Source organism: Clavelina lepadiformis, chromosome 6, assembly GCF_947623445.1.
Source record: "Clavelina lepadiformis chromosome 6, kaClaLepa1.1, whole genome shotgun sequence".
In the NCBI taxonomy this organism is placed as follows: domain Eukaryota; kingdom Metazoa; phylum Chordata; class Ascidiacea; order Aplousobranchia; family Clavelinidae; genus Clavelina; species Clavelina lepadiformis.
Genome location: NC_135245.1, coordinates 6675907 through 6692389, shown reverse-complemented (window position 1 = coordinate 6692389; position 16483 = coordinate 6675907). Strand labels below are relative to the sequence as shown.

Genomic DNA, 16483 nt, shown 5'->3' with positions numbered 1-16483 from the left:
TGTGTTTGTAAGCATTGTTTTGCCGTTGTCTTTTTTAAACTTATTTATTGTACGTTGTGTTTAATGGTTGTGCTAACTATTATTAAGCCTTTGCGTTTTGCTGCTCTTTCTCACTGATTGTTTGCTACTGGGACTGTTAATTATTATTTTTTCACGCTATATTGGTTAGTATTTTATTTTAGCTGCCACTATTACACCGCTATTACCAGCTATTTTTCATGGTTTCTTGTTAACCTAAATTAAATGTTATACATGTTATACCCTAAATATACCTATAAACAATACAATACAATACGCCTCTCAAATCACTAATCAGCAACTACGTGACGTCACTAATAGCAGAGTGCTGTAAGAAATAGCAACCAAATAACGTCGCCAATTGCAGAGTGATACCCAAAAACAGCGTCTCTTAATGCATCTGATGAGGCAAGCCCAGGCTTGCGAAAGCTTGTATGGAGGTATTGAAAATAAAAGTTAATTCTAGAGTGTCATCCTACGTTTTGCTTTTTTGTATTACTATATAGCAGGGGAGGCCAAACTGCGGCTCTCGAGCCGCATGCGGCTCTTTGAGCCTTTCATTGCGGCTCTTTAATGAATTAGTATTGTTGAATTTGACATGCAATTTTCCCGGTCAAGACAAGTTGTTTGATCAGATTATGAAACAATGCGTTCTATCACACGTATTAACAATGGACTGATTGTTAGTAATAATCAAATCACACTCCAAAAAGTACATTATTGTACAGAAGTGTACTAACTTGTACACTGTAGTTAAGTAAACTGTCAGATTGAAGCTGTACGTCAGGGCTGACCTAGTTTTAAGTCTTGGTTACGGTTATAATAATAATTGCAAAAAGAGTTGGTGAAGCCCAGTTGGAGACTCATAGTATCACCACCCAGCACTAATGTTAATCAATAGCTACACTTCTTTGTGAGTGAATAAATTTGTGTTTTTTATTGTGTCTGTGTTGTGGCTCTTTTAAAACTGGATTATGTTATATGCGGCTCGAGCATGAAGCAGGTCTGGCCACCCCTGCTATATAGTCTACTGATTTTACTAGGTTAACACGGTGCAGCCACCACCAAAAACATTAGGCTACAATTGTTGACGTCACGAGAAAAATTTAACATGTGCTCATTTAACCTGCTATTGATTAAGCTTGACACCAACCCCAAAATATTCTAAACCACGTAGAAACCACTTCTAATTATACACTTTATGTACAGTTTTATACAAAAAGTGACATCCTGTATTAAATTGTAATTAACATGTAGGCCTATGTTGCATTTTAAGGTTACAATCCAAAATTACTTGTAGACTAACCAAGGACGTCAACGTATGTAACGTAAAAACAATCGGTAAATTCAGAAAACACTGTAGGAAGTAGACGGTACAATGCAGGATGGTTGAATAACGCTCAATCGGTTTCTGATATAGTGAAGTAGCACTAACAGTTACAATCAGCGTAATCAGGGCCGGATTAAGACGAAACTGGGCCTGATGCTGCAGCGCAAAAACAGGCCTATTTTTTCTAGGCATTGGTACATATGCATTCGACACTCTGACTCCACCGTACACGCGTAATCAGACCGACCAAAGAGCCTTTATTGCTTTCGACGCAGTCAGCCAAATTTTAATGAACATGAACAATAATAACGACGTGTTATCGTAAAAACTCGAGAGTAACATCAGGCTATGTAACACCAACACAATTCAATACCAATATTGCCTGAAAAGCGGAGTTAATGAAGAAAAGGCTAATCCAGATCAACTTAACGTTGGCATATTGTCAATGCTGCGCTAGTGCTGCTTACTTATACTACTGTTTTTCGAGTCTTAGCAAGCGCGAAATCTTCGATCATGTCAGTGCAGTCAAGGCTGCTCAGCACCTCATGTTCAATGCTCATAAGCGCCAGCATGTTTAGCCTTTCCTCCCTCATCGAGGACCGCAGCTCTCCTTTGACTATTCCCAGTTTTGAGAAGCTCCGCTCGCCGGAGGCATTAGACACCATCAAGCACAGATAGATGCGCAAAGCAATCTCGACGTTTGGAAATGTTTGAGAAAGGTTCAACGACGACAAAACCTTGTACATGGTAAGCTCTGCTGACTCGTTCACACTCACCGATTTCTGGGTGCGCATAAATGCAGCAAACTGTATGAGCTCAGCCACCAGCGTGTCTTCCAAGTCATCTGGATACGAGGAAACGAGATTTTGAGCTTTATTCTCGATCTGCTTTATGCTCAATGACGTTAGCTCCGAAAGAAATCCGAATGTTGTAGATATATCCTCATACGCCTTCATTCGCTTTTCCAGTTCAGCTAACAGTCTGTCGATCATGACCAGATATATATGGGTTTTGAATGTTTCCCTAGGGGTGAGGTTTTCTTCGTTTGCAGCTCCTTCATCAGGCATTCGCTTTCGCTTACGGCCTCGACGTTCTTCAGCCTTGTATTCGCCGTGAGGAACCTTTTCGATCGCCATCTGCTCATACACGTCAAATCTGTCCCGTGCAAATTGAATCGTGTCGACCAGTGATGCCAATAAACTAGTTGCCGTATTCAGACTGACTGTAGGGTCTTGGAGGCTAATGCTCGTACTGTTGAGACGGCATAGGATATCGTTCCAGGCAGTCGCCATAACTGCTGTCTCAAGTTCGTCCATCCTGCGCGAAAATCCGTCGGCCTGGTTTCTCGTATCGGCCTTCTGCTCCTTATCTGCCGCAAGCTCATCCAGGACTTCTTGAATGCTCTTCCACCCTTCTACTAGCGCTTTGACAGCATCTGCACGTTCACACCATCGGGTTCCAGACAAACCTTTGAGCGTTAATGTGCAGCGATTCTTCAGTTTCTGCCAGCGATATGTCGATTCAGACAGGAAAACGTATAGTCCATTGACAAAATGAAAAAACCTGGTACAGCCAGCGCAGCTATTAACAGCCTGGTCTCCTACCAGGTTTAAACTGTGGTTGCAGCATGGAATAAAAGCAGCATATTTACATTCTCGCTTCACAATTGCCTGGACACCGTTGTACCGTCCTGACATGTTTGACGCATTGTCATACGACTGGCCTCTGCAGTTAGTAACATCCAAGCCATTTTCCTTCAGAAAGTTCAGAAGTATGCTAGCCATGTGCGTAGCGGTGTGTCTCATCATAGGCAAGAATGTCAGGAACCGTTCAACTGGACCCAACGGCAGAACATATCGAATAACAATCGTTAGCTGGTCGAGGTGTGATACGTCAGGTGTAGAGTCAATCGAGACAGAGAAATACTTCGCCTTCTTGGCTTCTTTCAGGATGGTGTCCTGCACCTTTTGTCCCATGAGCTGCACCAGCTCCTCGCAAATTGTGGATGACAAATAAGAAATGTGACCTTTCCCGCAGTTCGCATATTTTCTAATATGGCTAGCCAGCAGAGTATCGTACTCCGCCAACAACTCAATGATGCCAAGGTAGTTACCATTATGAGGGGAACCTATGATCTCATCCGCGCCCCTTATAGCAAGGCCACGCTTAGCTAGGAATATCAGAACGTCGATGAGCCGCTTTACAATCTGGCGCCAGTAACACCGCTCTTCCTCGACCTGTTTAGCGGCTAGGTAGTCAACACGACCGGCCTCCCTCTGTCGGCTCGCAAAAGACAACATAGCCTTGCGATGACCATCGCTGCTTTCATGCATTTTTATTCTGGATTCGCCTGTCCTCCAATTGTCGAAACCGCCGGATACGAACTTGGTTGCTTGAACAGCATTACCACCGAACAACTTGCATGCAAAGCAGAACACCTTCCCGGTCGAAGGCGAGTAGCACAACCATTGTCTATAGGATTTTTCACCATTGAGCGGATGCGTACGCACGAAGAAGGTCTTAGTGCATCGACGTTGGAATGATTCACCTAGGTATTGTCTGGCGCTCTCTTCAAACATCGATTCAGTGTGTTGGCAGTGTTTTGAACCTTTCTTGGCCCAATATTCTCGAGTGTCGGCGTTGATTTTACCCCACTGTCCTAAATCATTGGTGATATCCTCCAGCGTTTGCGCCAGTGCTTCGCCAGTGATAGCGTCTCCTTTCACCTCTGCTCTCTCCGCTGAACTTTCCCGCTCTTTATCCTCTCTTTCCTCATCAGGTTCATCTTGCTTGGCCTGGTCTTCAGGAGCGCTCGAATTCGCAATCGCATCCGACGCAGGCAATTGAGACGAAGCTGCTCGCATTCCAAAGTATGAACTCAGTTTTGGAATTTTCGCCAGAAGCTTTTCTTGTTCTGCTGCTTCTTTCCTTTTCTTTTTCGCTTTATCCCATCCACTGAGTTGAGACGCCATAGCAAGCGTGCACAAAACGCAGCTAAATTTGTAAATTGTGGAACCGTAAAATTTATCGCATTAACTTGAAATATTCCGTTACAATAAACACAACGCCGTATATTTAGCCTACGTCACAGTGCAAAAAAAAAACATTAGCAATTGTCTTAGAATTAAGGCAGTCGCTAGCGTCCAAGTGAACCCCAATGCTTTCCATCATTTTTTGTTATAAACTGACACTGGTTTCCATCATTTTTTGTTGTGAACCGGTAGTTGTTTGCACGGTGTTAGCTTGTGAATCGGCAATGAAACAACATTGAACTCAACAATAATGATTGCCAACTCTTTTCCCAACCATAATGAGTACTAATCTTACTGCCTTAACCTAATCTATTCCTAAGGTTTAGCCTAACTCAGTGGTTCTCAACCGCCGGTCCGCGAAGTACCGTATCTTACTTTCTGCCAAGCTAATTTTAATCTGGAATCATAAGCATTGCAAAGTTGATACTTCCTGTAAAACTCATTTTACGCTTGGCCGATTCACAGCAGTAGGCTAAAACTGGCATAGCCTATCTCTCCTTCGTTGATACAGCAGAACTGTTTAATAATAAAGGTTAACCTTCCGATGACCTAGATTTTGTGCCGTTTATGATTGTTTCGTCATAAACTGCGTCTAGCTTTCAAAAAGTTTTGTAATACAAGGTCATTCTTCACTTTTCAGATGCTGCAATAGCTTGTCCTGTTAAACTACAGAAGGATTAATATGGAATCAACGAACCAACAAGTGTATTTTAACAAGAAGGAAAAAACTAAGACTTCTGAAACAAATAATTCTCAAAATGGAAATGAACCAAGTATCAGTAGGTGCAAATGTAAACTACGAAAAGGGCATATGCAGATAAGTTGAGTGTCACAGAGGGAAGTAAGAAACGAAAAGGGGAATTTGTCAGGCAATACAATAAAAATACTTGGAGCTTGGTTTTACAATAGTTCCGGGTAGTGAACAATCGTCACGGCCCTAATGTTTGGTGTGCTCCCAAATTCTGCCAAATGACGTTATGAAACCTTCTAAAGTTGTTCGTCACTTTCATTCAAAGCACAACAATCTTGAAGGCAAGCCACTTGAATATTTTGGACGAATATTCTCTGATATGAACGATTAAAAAAAGCAAATGAAAAGATGACGACTACCGAAAAATCCTTTCTTCATGAATCCTATCTAGTTTCTCTACGAATAGTTAAAACCAAAAAAAGCATACACGATTGGGGAAGAGTTAATAAAGCCGTGCATCTTATCTGCGGCTGAAGTAATGAAGGGCCCTGAAACAGCTCGAAAAGTGTTATAATTTTTCATCTTAAATAAGTAGTCTATGCCAAAATCTTGCTTTATCTTACGTGCCTAGGCGTAACACTGTGCCTAGGCGTGCGAAAGTCGGACTACAAATTTCATAATAAGAATTATTTGTGGGTTAATTAAGCAAAGGAAAACTGTTCAGCGTCCGGAAAATTCACGTCTGTTTTCGTCTGGGCCTATTTCAGGAATGGGCCTAATGCTGCAGCATCAATAGCATCCACCTTAATCCTGCACTGAGCGTAATAGCCTAATAGGACTGTAAATTGCGGCGAAGTACGCATGCGTGCCAGATAGTAGGCCTATACGCACTGTATGCTAAATAATGTATGCTAAATGTACAGCACAATCCTGACAATGTAAATCTATTAGCCTATATTCTTAAAACATACTACAACTCTCAAAATCTTCCCAAAAAAATGACATTATCCACAAATTTTAAATCGTGTACTTCTACCCGAAAGGTACAGCCTATCACAAACTGGTCTTAAAAGTTCGGTAGTTTGGTTTCATTTCATAGTTCTACCGCTTGGGCTCGAACAATTAACGTTTGAAAGTGACTATTTCACCGAAAGTTGGTCACGCAGTCCATAGTTAAACATAGGCGGCTAAGGGAAAATTGGTATGCAAAAACTTGATTCTAATCATTTAGGGTTTAATTGGAATTAAATTTAGACTGGAAGAAAAATTTAGGTTAGGTTTAGGTTACTATCTTATAACATTAACGTTAGCATAACAAAAAAATATGAAAAATAGCTTTGAACACACAAATTTTTCGTTGAAATAGTCACAGCCTTAACGTATAGAATATTTTGTGTTCACCAGTAGTTATTGATTTACTAAAGAGTAAAGAATGTATGTGCAACTTATAGATAATGCAACTAAAGGGCTATAATTTACTACCCGCATAAAGTTTACTTCGCGGAGTAAGAGCAAATAAAGTTTATTTTGCTGCTGATGCCCGTCCCTTGTTTCATCATGGCCGCATGAACTTTAGCAAAGGTTTTCGTTTTAGGGACAACCCCAGACATGCCACGGTTGTCGGTTGGTTAAAAATTATTTTATTCCTTCCAAATGAGTTCCAACTCAGAAGTCAAACGAATTGCTCCGTTTGTTTGGTGCTGGCCACTAGGCACTGCTCCTGTAATTGTATACCGGTAGTTTTTTCATTGTGGCATTTTCATTAAAAACGAAAAATAAAATGAGTGAGTGAATGAATGAATGGCTTATAAATGCCTTAGTTAAATGTGTATCAGTAACTCTAAAGTTTACCGGTAGTTTTACATGAGCGGATGCTTTTTGAAAACCGGGTCCGTGTATGAACCTTGTTCCCCTATTGTGATATCATAAATTTTATTCTGATTATGTGTTTAAATCGGCAGGAAAGGAGTGCTAGTACAATTAGAATATTGAATATTAAACACTGGATATTGAACATTGAGCCAAATTGAGAATTAGAGTTGAAAGTTTGGACTGTAAGCGGTCAATCTTACAGTCAACAGTCAAACTACACCGGAACCAGAATCTAATATATATATTAAATTTGTTTAATCTTAATCAGGTTTGATACCATGTGTCGCTACTGTTGTATAATGTCCTTGGGCTGCAAGGCATGAACGTTGCTTGCTCCTGTTCAGTGGTTTTGGTGAACAATTCCAAATTAATATTATACTATAAATTCTTTACTACTATATAAAAAATAAAAATTTTTTTACTTGACCTTGCACTAAGACAAGCTCAGTAACCAGGGTTTGAGTGGAAAGGAATCATTGCCAAGCTTGTGACTTTTTTCATTCCAAACATAAGCATATTGGTTATATATCACACCATCTTCCGCACACTACAAACTTTGTGGGCTGGGCTAGCCAGTTATTTGCCTAGCTATAAGTGAGTGGAAAAATATTTTAACAGAGTTGTACCTGTAGCAAAGTTTACCAACTTACCAGGTCTATCTAGCTAGGCAACATCTATTTCACCACTCAACAGCTGTCATTTACTGAATTTAAAACTTAGAAATTGTGACTTGTGTAAATGGTTAGCTTGTCAGTCGCCTATGCCCTAATTGGTCTTTTCCAACTTTCGTAATTGGTAGCCTATAGCCAGTAAAACATATACCAGTATCAATTTCAGCAACTGCTTGTTAAGAAACTAAGAAAATGCAATATAGGTATTCTATGTATAAAATGCCAATACATACTGTATGGTTGTTGGCTAGGGATTGCAAATATTTCGCATTTTGATGCATGTGGTTTTCAGCCTTTTTTAATCTGTCAGCCGATATCAGATCACTTTAAAGCTGGGTAATTTAGCTCGCTCCAGAAATGGTGCCAAGGCATGAATAGACAGCCAATCAGCAGTAAAAGGTTTGCATGCAGAGCTGTTTGACTTCCAAATCATTTTTCTGTACTGTTATGTGTTGATGGTGTAAGATTTTGCTTGCACCACATGCTTTTGAAACACGGTATGTTTGATAAGTATGTAAAAGTTTTTCCGAAAAGCTATGTGTTGGAGTTTGTATTTTTCAAAATTTTGCTGTCAATATTTTCAGTTTTCCTACAAACTAAGACCAATAACATGTGTTGTTTGCATTTAGTTACACCCTTGTCCTGCATATTGCCATGAAAGAAATGCTAAAGCGAGCGTATGCAGCAAAAGACAATGCCATATCACTTTTATACATAAATAAAGCAAAATGGTAATTTGAATTGGTGAAACATGCACTCTCGTAGTGAAATGTATGGCCACAGTACACATAATTTCAAAAGCCATACTGTGTTAACCACTGCTATGTCAACATTTTCATTGTTATGACGCTGATAACTAATTATAAATTAGTAATGTTAACCACCATTTTATACATTAAAATTCAACACATCGCTGCAGTAATGTTCTGATGCACCTTTCAATTCTATGATTTAGAATGAGCTCACACAGAGTGTGCATACACGAATGTTGGTTTAATCGAATGACCTTAATAATGCAATCAGAAGGATGATGGTACAACGCAAGATTAAAGGGAACAGTAATCATTTAATTGAAGAACAGCTTGTAATAAGCTATGGGTAATTAAAGTTAAGCATGCTATTTCCCCATTAGGTGGTGTAACAGTTAGGGAGGTGATGGCGAGGCTAGATCAAGCAAGTACCAGGGTAACTAATATAGCGACCAACACATCAGCAATAACAACTTCTTACAAACATTATCACAACTGCTAGTTTAAAAACCTAGAAACATTTTCTGAAAATGCCTTCAAATGATGAAGATGTAGCCTGCTGTGGCTTACAGCCAAAAGTCATGTGGACACCAGGGAAGTTGGATACAAAAATGACAGAATTTATGAAGCAAGTGAATAAATCTCATTATCTCCAAATAGGTAAATTTGACATCCATATGTTTTATATGCAGTAGTCAAGAAAGATTGAGTTTTGAAATTAAAGTATTGATAGCTCAGAATAGTGATAAACACCCCAAAAGGTTTTGTATATTTTTACCCATTAAGTTTTACACAGAGACCTATCGTGAGCTGTGGAAGTGGTCTGTGGAGAATTACAGTGACTTTTGGAAGGAATTTTGGAAGTACTGCCACATAAAATGTTCCAAAGACTATGACATGGTTGTAGATACTTCTAAATCAATCACTGATAACCCAGAATGGTTTGCTGGAGCCAAAATGAATTATGCTGAAAATATGATGCGTTACTGTGATGATCATGTCGCTCTGATTGGTGCAGGTACCATACTGTGTATGCCATTTAAGAAATCATAGCTGTAATAAGAACTGTTTGTGACCTCTAAAAATGTTAATTTGTGAAAAGAGACAGGTTTATTGATGTTTTGTGTAAAAAATGATTTCAAATTAATGATTGATTGACTAAATCATTTGATGCGATTAAGGTGAAGGTCAAGAAATAAAGAAAGTGACCTATGCCGAGCTCCATGCAAGAGTGGCAAAATATGCCTCTGCTTTGAGAAATGTTGGTGTTAAAGCTGGTGACAGGGTTGTTGGTAAGAAAATTAGCATATTTTGCATTGGACAAGTTTGTTTGTATTATTATTAGAGCATTTCATAATTTAGGTTAACTTACAGCCAACATTTCTTATCTAAAATCAATGGCATTAGCCTACTTCAGTATCTTATGATATCTTCGAATTGCAGGTTATATTCCTAATTGCATTGAAGCAGTAGAGGCAATGCTTGCCACTGCAAGTATTGGTGCTATATGGAGCAGCACGTCTCCGGATTTTGGTGTTACTGTAAGTAAGGATTGTAATAAATAAGAATTTTTCTCACTTTGTATTGTTTTATGTAAAGTGCTGTAACTTTATGCTTTATTCCATAAAATGTTTAAACAACTAGTTAGACCTATGCAGTATGCGTTGCAACTTAGATACCATAATGTGGCAATTTGTAGGACAGGATTTGCAGAAACTATCCTGTTAAGATTGATTGTTATTTTATGTATGTATAATTAATGTACACTGTACAGCTTACAGAACAGGCCACAGAGTGGTGTGTGGTCTACATTTTAAATTTGGCTTCAGTTTCTTAGTCATGGCTGCGTTGTATACTTACTTAATTTGCTTCACAGATAATGCATATATGGAGTACACACAAAATGCAAAAGTTTATTTATTGTATGGCCTAGTTACTGTAAGTGTAAACTAGTTCAAACAACTTTGGCCCACCTTGCAAGTTTTGTCGTCTACCAAATTTCCAGATCACTTTGTCTTTCAATATATATACATACAAATTATATATTTATACAGCTTGGTGTTCATGTTACACTATGCCTAGCTTTTTTAGAAAGCTACAGTGTGCCTACTCCACTTTGCAAAATCAATTGTCCAAGTTATTTTTTAGGGTGTTCTAGACAGATTTCAGCAAATCAAGCCCAAGGTCATATTCTCCGTTGAGGCTGTTTGGTATAACAACAAAGTCCATGTGCACTTAGATAAACTGCGTCAAGTTGCTTGTGGGCTACCAGATCTGGAACATGTCATTGTCATCCCCTTTGTTTCAAAGGAATTGCATAATCATGAACTTAATTCCATTCCTAACAGGTTTGGTGTTTTGTTGCACTGTCATACTTTTTGATGATAGTGTATGCACTTAAAAGAAAAATGAGCGACATTTTGGTCCGATAAAAATTTCGGATTTTTTAGTTATTATTAGTTGCGTAGTTATTAAATTACATATTTATATGCAATAGCTTTATGTAGTTGTACGTTAATATGTTTTTATAGTTTGAATATATGCAATTCTTTCAGTGGTAACAGTAAGCATCCTGCTCCAAAAATTCACACAATAGATTGATGTCATACTCTCTGTAAACTTTGTTTGATGTAAATCATTACTGCATTTCGAATTTAATCAGATATCTTATCAGAACTGCTATCATTCCAACTGTGACTAATTAATTCATGGACAATTGACTTTGACATTTTACACCATTTCTATTTGTTCCATGCTTAAGCTAACACCTAAAATTTGTCCAGTGATTCTCTTCAAATATAGGGTTTGTTTGACCTTTTTGGCAAATTATTTACTTCAACATATATAATAGTTATTTCTAATGGAAAATTAATTGGCATGATTTTGGCACTTTGCTTATTGTTATGTAATTAAACATGTTAAGTTATAAACCTTTAGTCATAAATACGTTCATGGTCACAAATTACAGTAGTTTAGTTTACTGTGTTTTTGTTTGTCATGTTGTAAATAAATGCTCTGAAGCTTTCACCTTCTGCTTTATAGCTTGACATTATCATCATTTCTTGAAAACGAAGCATCATTGGAAACCTTATCGTTTGAACAACTACCTTTCAACCATCCTTTATTTGTTATGTATTCGTCTGGGACAACCGGTCCACCAAAATGCATGGTGCATTCTGCTGGGGTAAAAGTTTTTTTCTTATTATATCACGAATGGTTCTAGAATAAGGTATATATTTTGCACAAATGGTTAAATTTGGTGTGTCTGTGTGGTTAATCTGATTATTTTGTGACCACTTTAAAACTTTTGTAAATTCTTTGGTTACAAACGATGTGTTTTGATTGTTTCTAAGCAAATACAGGTTTTTTCATTGTCAGCTTTGTTGGTCAATTGTACTTAAGTAATATTATCAAACCTGTTTTCTCTGTATGTTCTTTGAAAGTGTACTGTTCCCAGAGTGCTGTTGTTTACTGAATGGCTGGTTTGATAAGCTCAGTGGCTTTGTTCAAACTTGTAGCTATGTATTTAGAAATATTCTTTTGGCCAGTTGCACTCAACTACTTTCCTGTTTAAAAATAGAAGCGATATTTTCTTTACAGTGATATCAAAATATAGGCCTTATAAAAGTTTTATATGTCTTCTATTTTTGCAGGGAACTCTTTTGCAACATATGAAAGAACATATCCTTCATGGTAATATGGATAGACATGACTGCATTCTTTACTATACAACCGTGAGTGTGCAACCTTTACTGCATATAATTGTATATAGTACAGGTGTACAAATATAATGTCCGTAACTGTTAGTAAAATAACATATTTTCAATAAACTACTTTGCATCTATTTGCAGTCATGAATTAATCTAATGTGATATTTGTGTTACTTGGATTATGGTGAAGACCGGATGGATGATGTGGAATTGGATGGTGGGAGCTTTAGCAGCAGGAGCTACATTAGTCTTGTATGATGGATCCCCTTTTCATCCAAAACCTACCATCTTGTGGGACATTATAGATAGCTTAGGGTAAGTTGAATTTGCTAAGCTTGTTGAAAGCAAATAATACAGTAACTTTTTCGTTAAAAGATGGTATGATTGGTGATGTCAAATCCTGAATCTGATTTATATCACGACTTTCACTTAATAAAAACTTTTTGGGAAAAACTAAAAAATGCCTGATTTTAGGGTCACTACTTTTGGTACAAGCGCTAAATGTCTTGATGTGATGCAAGAAAAAGGCTTGGAGCCAAAAGAAACTCACAGCTTGAAGCAACTTCATACCATCCTTTCAACCGGCTCTCCACTCGCCCCACATCAGTATGATTATGTTTATGAACATATCAAACCTGACTTACTACTCGGTTCCATAACTGGTAAGCCAGAATTAGAAACGTCCAGTAAAAGATGACATTATAATTATGTTTTATAGTTTTGCGATGTATAATAAGAAAGGACGGCTTAAATATTGGTTAAACCTCATAACTTTTGTGAATTTTACAAGAGAAACAGTTATTGCAGGTGACAAAGTATTCATTGGTGAATTGCCCAAATACGAAGTCATTACTATGAAAATTATATGTTTTAATCATAATACTGATTAGAAGAAAAGCTTGCTTGCTTGTGCAAAGGTAACATACAAAGCGGTGGTTTCCGCAGGTGGCACTGATATTGTTTCCTGCTTCATGGGACAAAACTGGAATATTCCAGTTTACCGCGGAGAACTTCAGTCTGCAAACCTCGGAATGGCTGTTTGCTGTTACAACGAGGATGAAAATGGAAATGGCAAACCAGTTTACAACTCACCTGGAGAGCTTGTATGTACTAAGCCATTTCCATGCATGCCTATCTATTTCTGGAATGATGAAGATGGGATTCTATACAAGAAAGCCTATTTTTCTAAATTTCCGGGTGACTGTATTTGCAATTTTTTATTTAGTTATTGAATCTTTATGCTTATTTATTATTTTCCATATTTTATCCATTTTATTCATAATTGAAAAATATTTAGATGTCTGGTCTCATGGTGATTTTTGCTTGGAGAATAAACAAACTCATGGCTTTGTTATGATGGGAAGAAGTGATGCCACTTTGAATCCTAATGGAGTACGTTTTGGAACGTCAGAAATATATAAAATAAGTGGGTTATTTTTAAGATTTCTGTTGAAAACTGCCTCGGAGTAGGCATTTAAACAAAAGTTGCTTGTTACTATGAAGTTTTCATAACCCCAAATTCACAATATTTTACGAAGTTATTCTTTTGCAGTAATGGGATTGCAAAATGTTAGAAGTGTTTTGCAAAAAAAGTTTTTAAGCTTGTCATCACTTACTTTTCATTAATTAAACACTAACTAACCCAACTACTTTGCAGCATTATAGGTGAAAAACTTACTCCATCCCCACTTTTTTCGCTTGTTTTTTACATTTTAAATACTTTAGTAAAAAGTTGTTATTGGTATCGAATTTTTAAAGTTAAATGAAAAACTTATTTACTACCTTTTAAAATTTTAGGTCATTTTGCTTAGTAATTTTTTTACCCTTTATGTAAGTGAAAATTTTGATCACTTGTTTTAGTGGAGAGTCAATTTCGAAATGAAGTCATAGACTCACTTGCTGCTGCACAAAGACCAAGTTTAAAAGAAAAAGAAAAATATTTAGCTGTAGCCGCCAGTGAAAGGGTTATCCTTTTCCTGCAAATGGCTCCTGGTTTTTCCTTGGACAAAGATTTGGAACAGAAGATACGAAAAACAATTAGAACACAACTTTCTCCAAGACATGTTCCTGCTGTTATTTTAGAAATCAAAGATATTCCGGTAAGTGAAACCGGAGATATATAACTGATGCAAATATGTAGCTCCCTGTGAAGTTTGAAATGTTCAAAACTTGCTACAAATCCATACTGCATGATACTTTCGTAAAGTCTATTCCTCTGTATTTGCTGTTATCTAATATTTTATTTGTTTTTTTTTCAACAGTACACGATCAGCGGAAAAAAAGTTGAAATTGCGGTGACAAGAATTCTAGCTGGGTTAGAAATCAAACACGCAAGCGCTTTTCGAAATCCAGAATGTCTCAAACTCTATCAGAACATAGCCATTCTTCAGAACTTCTGATACTGTCACCTTGTGAAGCATTTTTTATACGCATAAAACTTGTTCCATTGAAATATTATGGTAAACTCCATACAGCATTATTCTTGAACTTATTCTATTGCCAGTTATGCAGTTTTAACAAGGTATATATTATGCAAATACTGTATATTGTGACAAAATATTTTTACATAGATCTTTAAGCTAAGACATTTTCATACGAATATTAATGAAATTCATCAATTATACAGTAGTATAGCACTATTAGTATAGTATAGTATTTGAAAAGAGTAGTTTTTAGTTAGTTTAAACATCAATGGTCATACAACTGGGTTTATATGGACTAGTTTTGGTGCAATGCTATGTTTATGCCACTTGTGTTGAATGTTAGCTCTGCATTTTTCAGCATTTTCTTTTCCAAAAACGTTTCTGCTCCACTGTTATTGTACATTTCATCTGTTTAGTACGGTTGTGATCTATTTTGTAAACATTATTAGTTTTATTACAATTAGTGAGTATACACAGTCGTTTGTCTCCATTAACTGCGCGGTAGGCTACATGAGTTCAAACTTTTTCCCTAAAGTGAAGCTTCACACAATGAGTTGATATTCAGTTAAGATCAGAAACAGTACCAAATGGTTTGTTTGTTCTTTTGTTGAAGTGGGTTATATGATACCTTATACCTTAGATTTAGTTTGTTTTGTAATGTTTCGAATGAACGCATTTCCTTGTAATTCCCGTTTACAGTTCTTTGTTAACTGCTTTCTCATAATTACAGCTTAATAACTTGCACGATACTATTTTGTAAGAAACATTCTACATAATACACAGTACGTGAAGATAATCTTTCACCTTTTGCTTACTTATTTCGTAGCAAAAAATGTTTTATACTCGATCTCTATGAGTGATATTTTATTAAAATGTTTGTAGAAGTTTTTATTTTGTTGTATGCACGTTACTAGCGGATTAATTTTTTGCATCACAGTTTCTAAACTATATAAACTATTGATTGGGTATATTTTAGTTGGCTTCAATATTTTCCGCGTTTTTATGCAATTTAAAACATTCTGTTGCACGACGTGATAGTTTGCTGCACAAGGCTTGAAGAGACAGAGAAATTAAATCAGACATGATGTTTTTTTGTTCATGACTAACGTAACATTGTATATTAGGTAAAACATATACTTCATGTTTTTGCCACCGCCAAATTCTATATCAGCCATCATCAGTTTATTCACAGCTAAAATCTATTTAAGGATTCGTTTACCAGTGCAGTGCCATTAAAAGCTAACACTCACGGGAAGTTATGGAGAAATTACTTGTGCATACACACCATGACGTTGCAAAGCGTTCCAAGGCATTTTGCCTTTTGATCGGACGCTGTAGATGGCAGCTATGTCAACAAGGCTAACGTTTTGCTTCGTAATGGACATTTTGACATTTCGCATGCATGGCGTTTTTCTTCTGGTTAAACTCTCGCTTCCAGTTTTCGTCAATTTTTTGTCATGCTGTGCATAGGTCAATATTATTTCCCATTGATATAAGTCAGTGATTAGTGTACTATATGTTCGCGTGAGTATAGTATAGTTCAGTTTTGCAGATACTTGGAGTAACTGCCGCTTTAAACTTAAATAGAAGTTAATTTGTGTCTCATTCTATTGTCTTGATCTGACGGCGCAATTTGAAAGAGCAGGCAACCGCATGAGTCAGGCACCTATTTCGAATCAAACTAGAACTGCTTGGGCTTACATTCAACTGGCCTCACAATTAGCCATAGTTATATCGAATTTTTTACCCTATGATTCTGTGTACCTTTACATTTTTTGATAACTTGCGTTAGTTTGGGTATAGCATTTACTGGTGGTTAAACTAAATCAATAAATATGATATACGCACTAGGAAGTTATTTATATTGAATTCTTCTCCATCAGTTTAAACACGTGTTTTTTTCGAATGTTTTCCAAACTGCTGATAAAGTGTTAGCGTCGGAAGAGTCTTTCTCTCGTTCTGGTATAAAACACGAATTCAGAACTCA

General features: G+C 37.0%; 2 protein-coding genes across 2 annotated transcripts; one reads left to right on the top strand and one right to left on the bottom strand.

The window, feature by feature from the left end:
- Positions 1-1815: 1815 nt before the first annotated feature.
- Positions 1816-4320, bottom strand: LOC143462235 (zinc finger MYM-type protein 1-like). Its single transcript, XM_076960309.1, has one exon. The coding sequence runs from the start codon at positions 4318-4320 to the stop codon at positions 1816-1818; it is 2505 nt and encodes an 834-aa protein (XP_076816424.1).
- A 2421-nt stretch (positions 4321-6741) lies between these two features.
- LOC143462545 (acetoacetyl-CoA synthetase-like) lies at positions 6742-15583 on the top strand. Its single transcript, XM_076960757.1, has 13 exons — positions 6742-9023; positions 9160-9381; positions 9545-9655; positions 9807-9904; positions 10512-10711; positions 11406-11547; positions 12017-12097; positions 12264-12388; positions 12548-12735; positions 13019-13270; positions 13371-13499; positions 13934-14172; positions 14335-15583. Exons 1-13 carry the CDS (start codon positions 8894-8896, stop codon positions 14470-14472), a joined length of 2055 nt encoding a protein of 684 aa, XP_076816872.1. The 5' UTR covers positions 6742-8893; the 3' UTR covers positions 14473-15583.
- Positions 15584-16483: the final 900 nt, after the last annotated feature.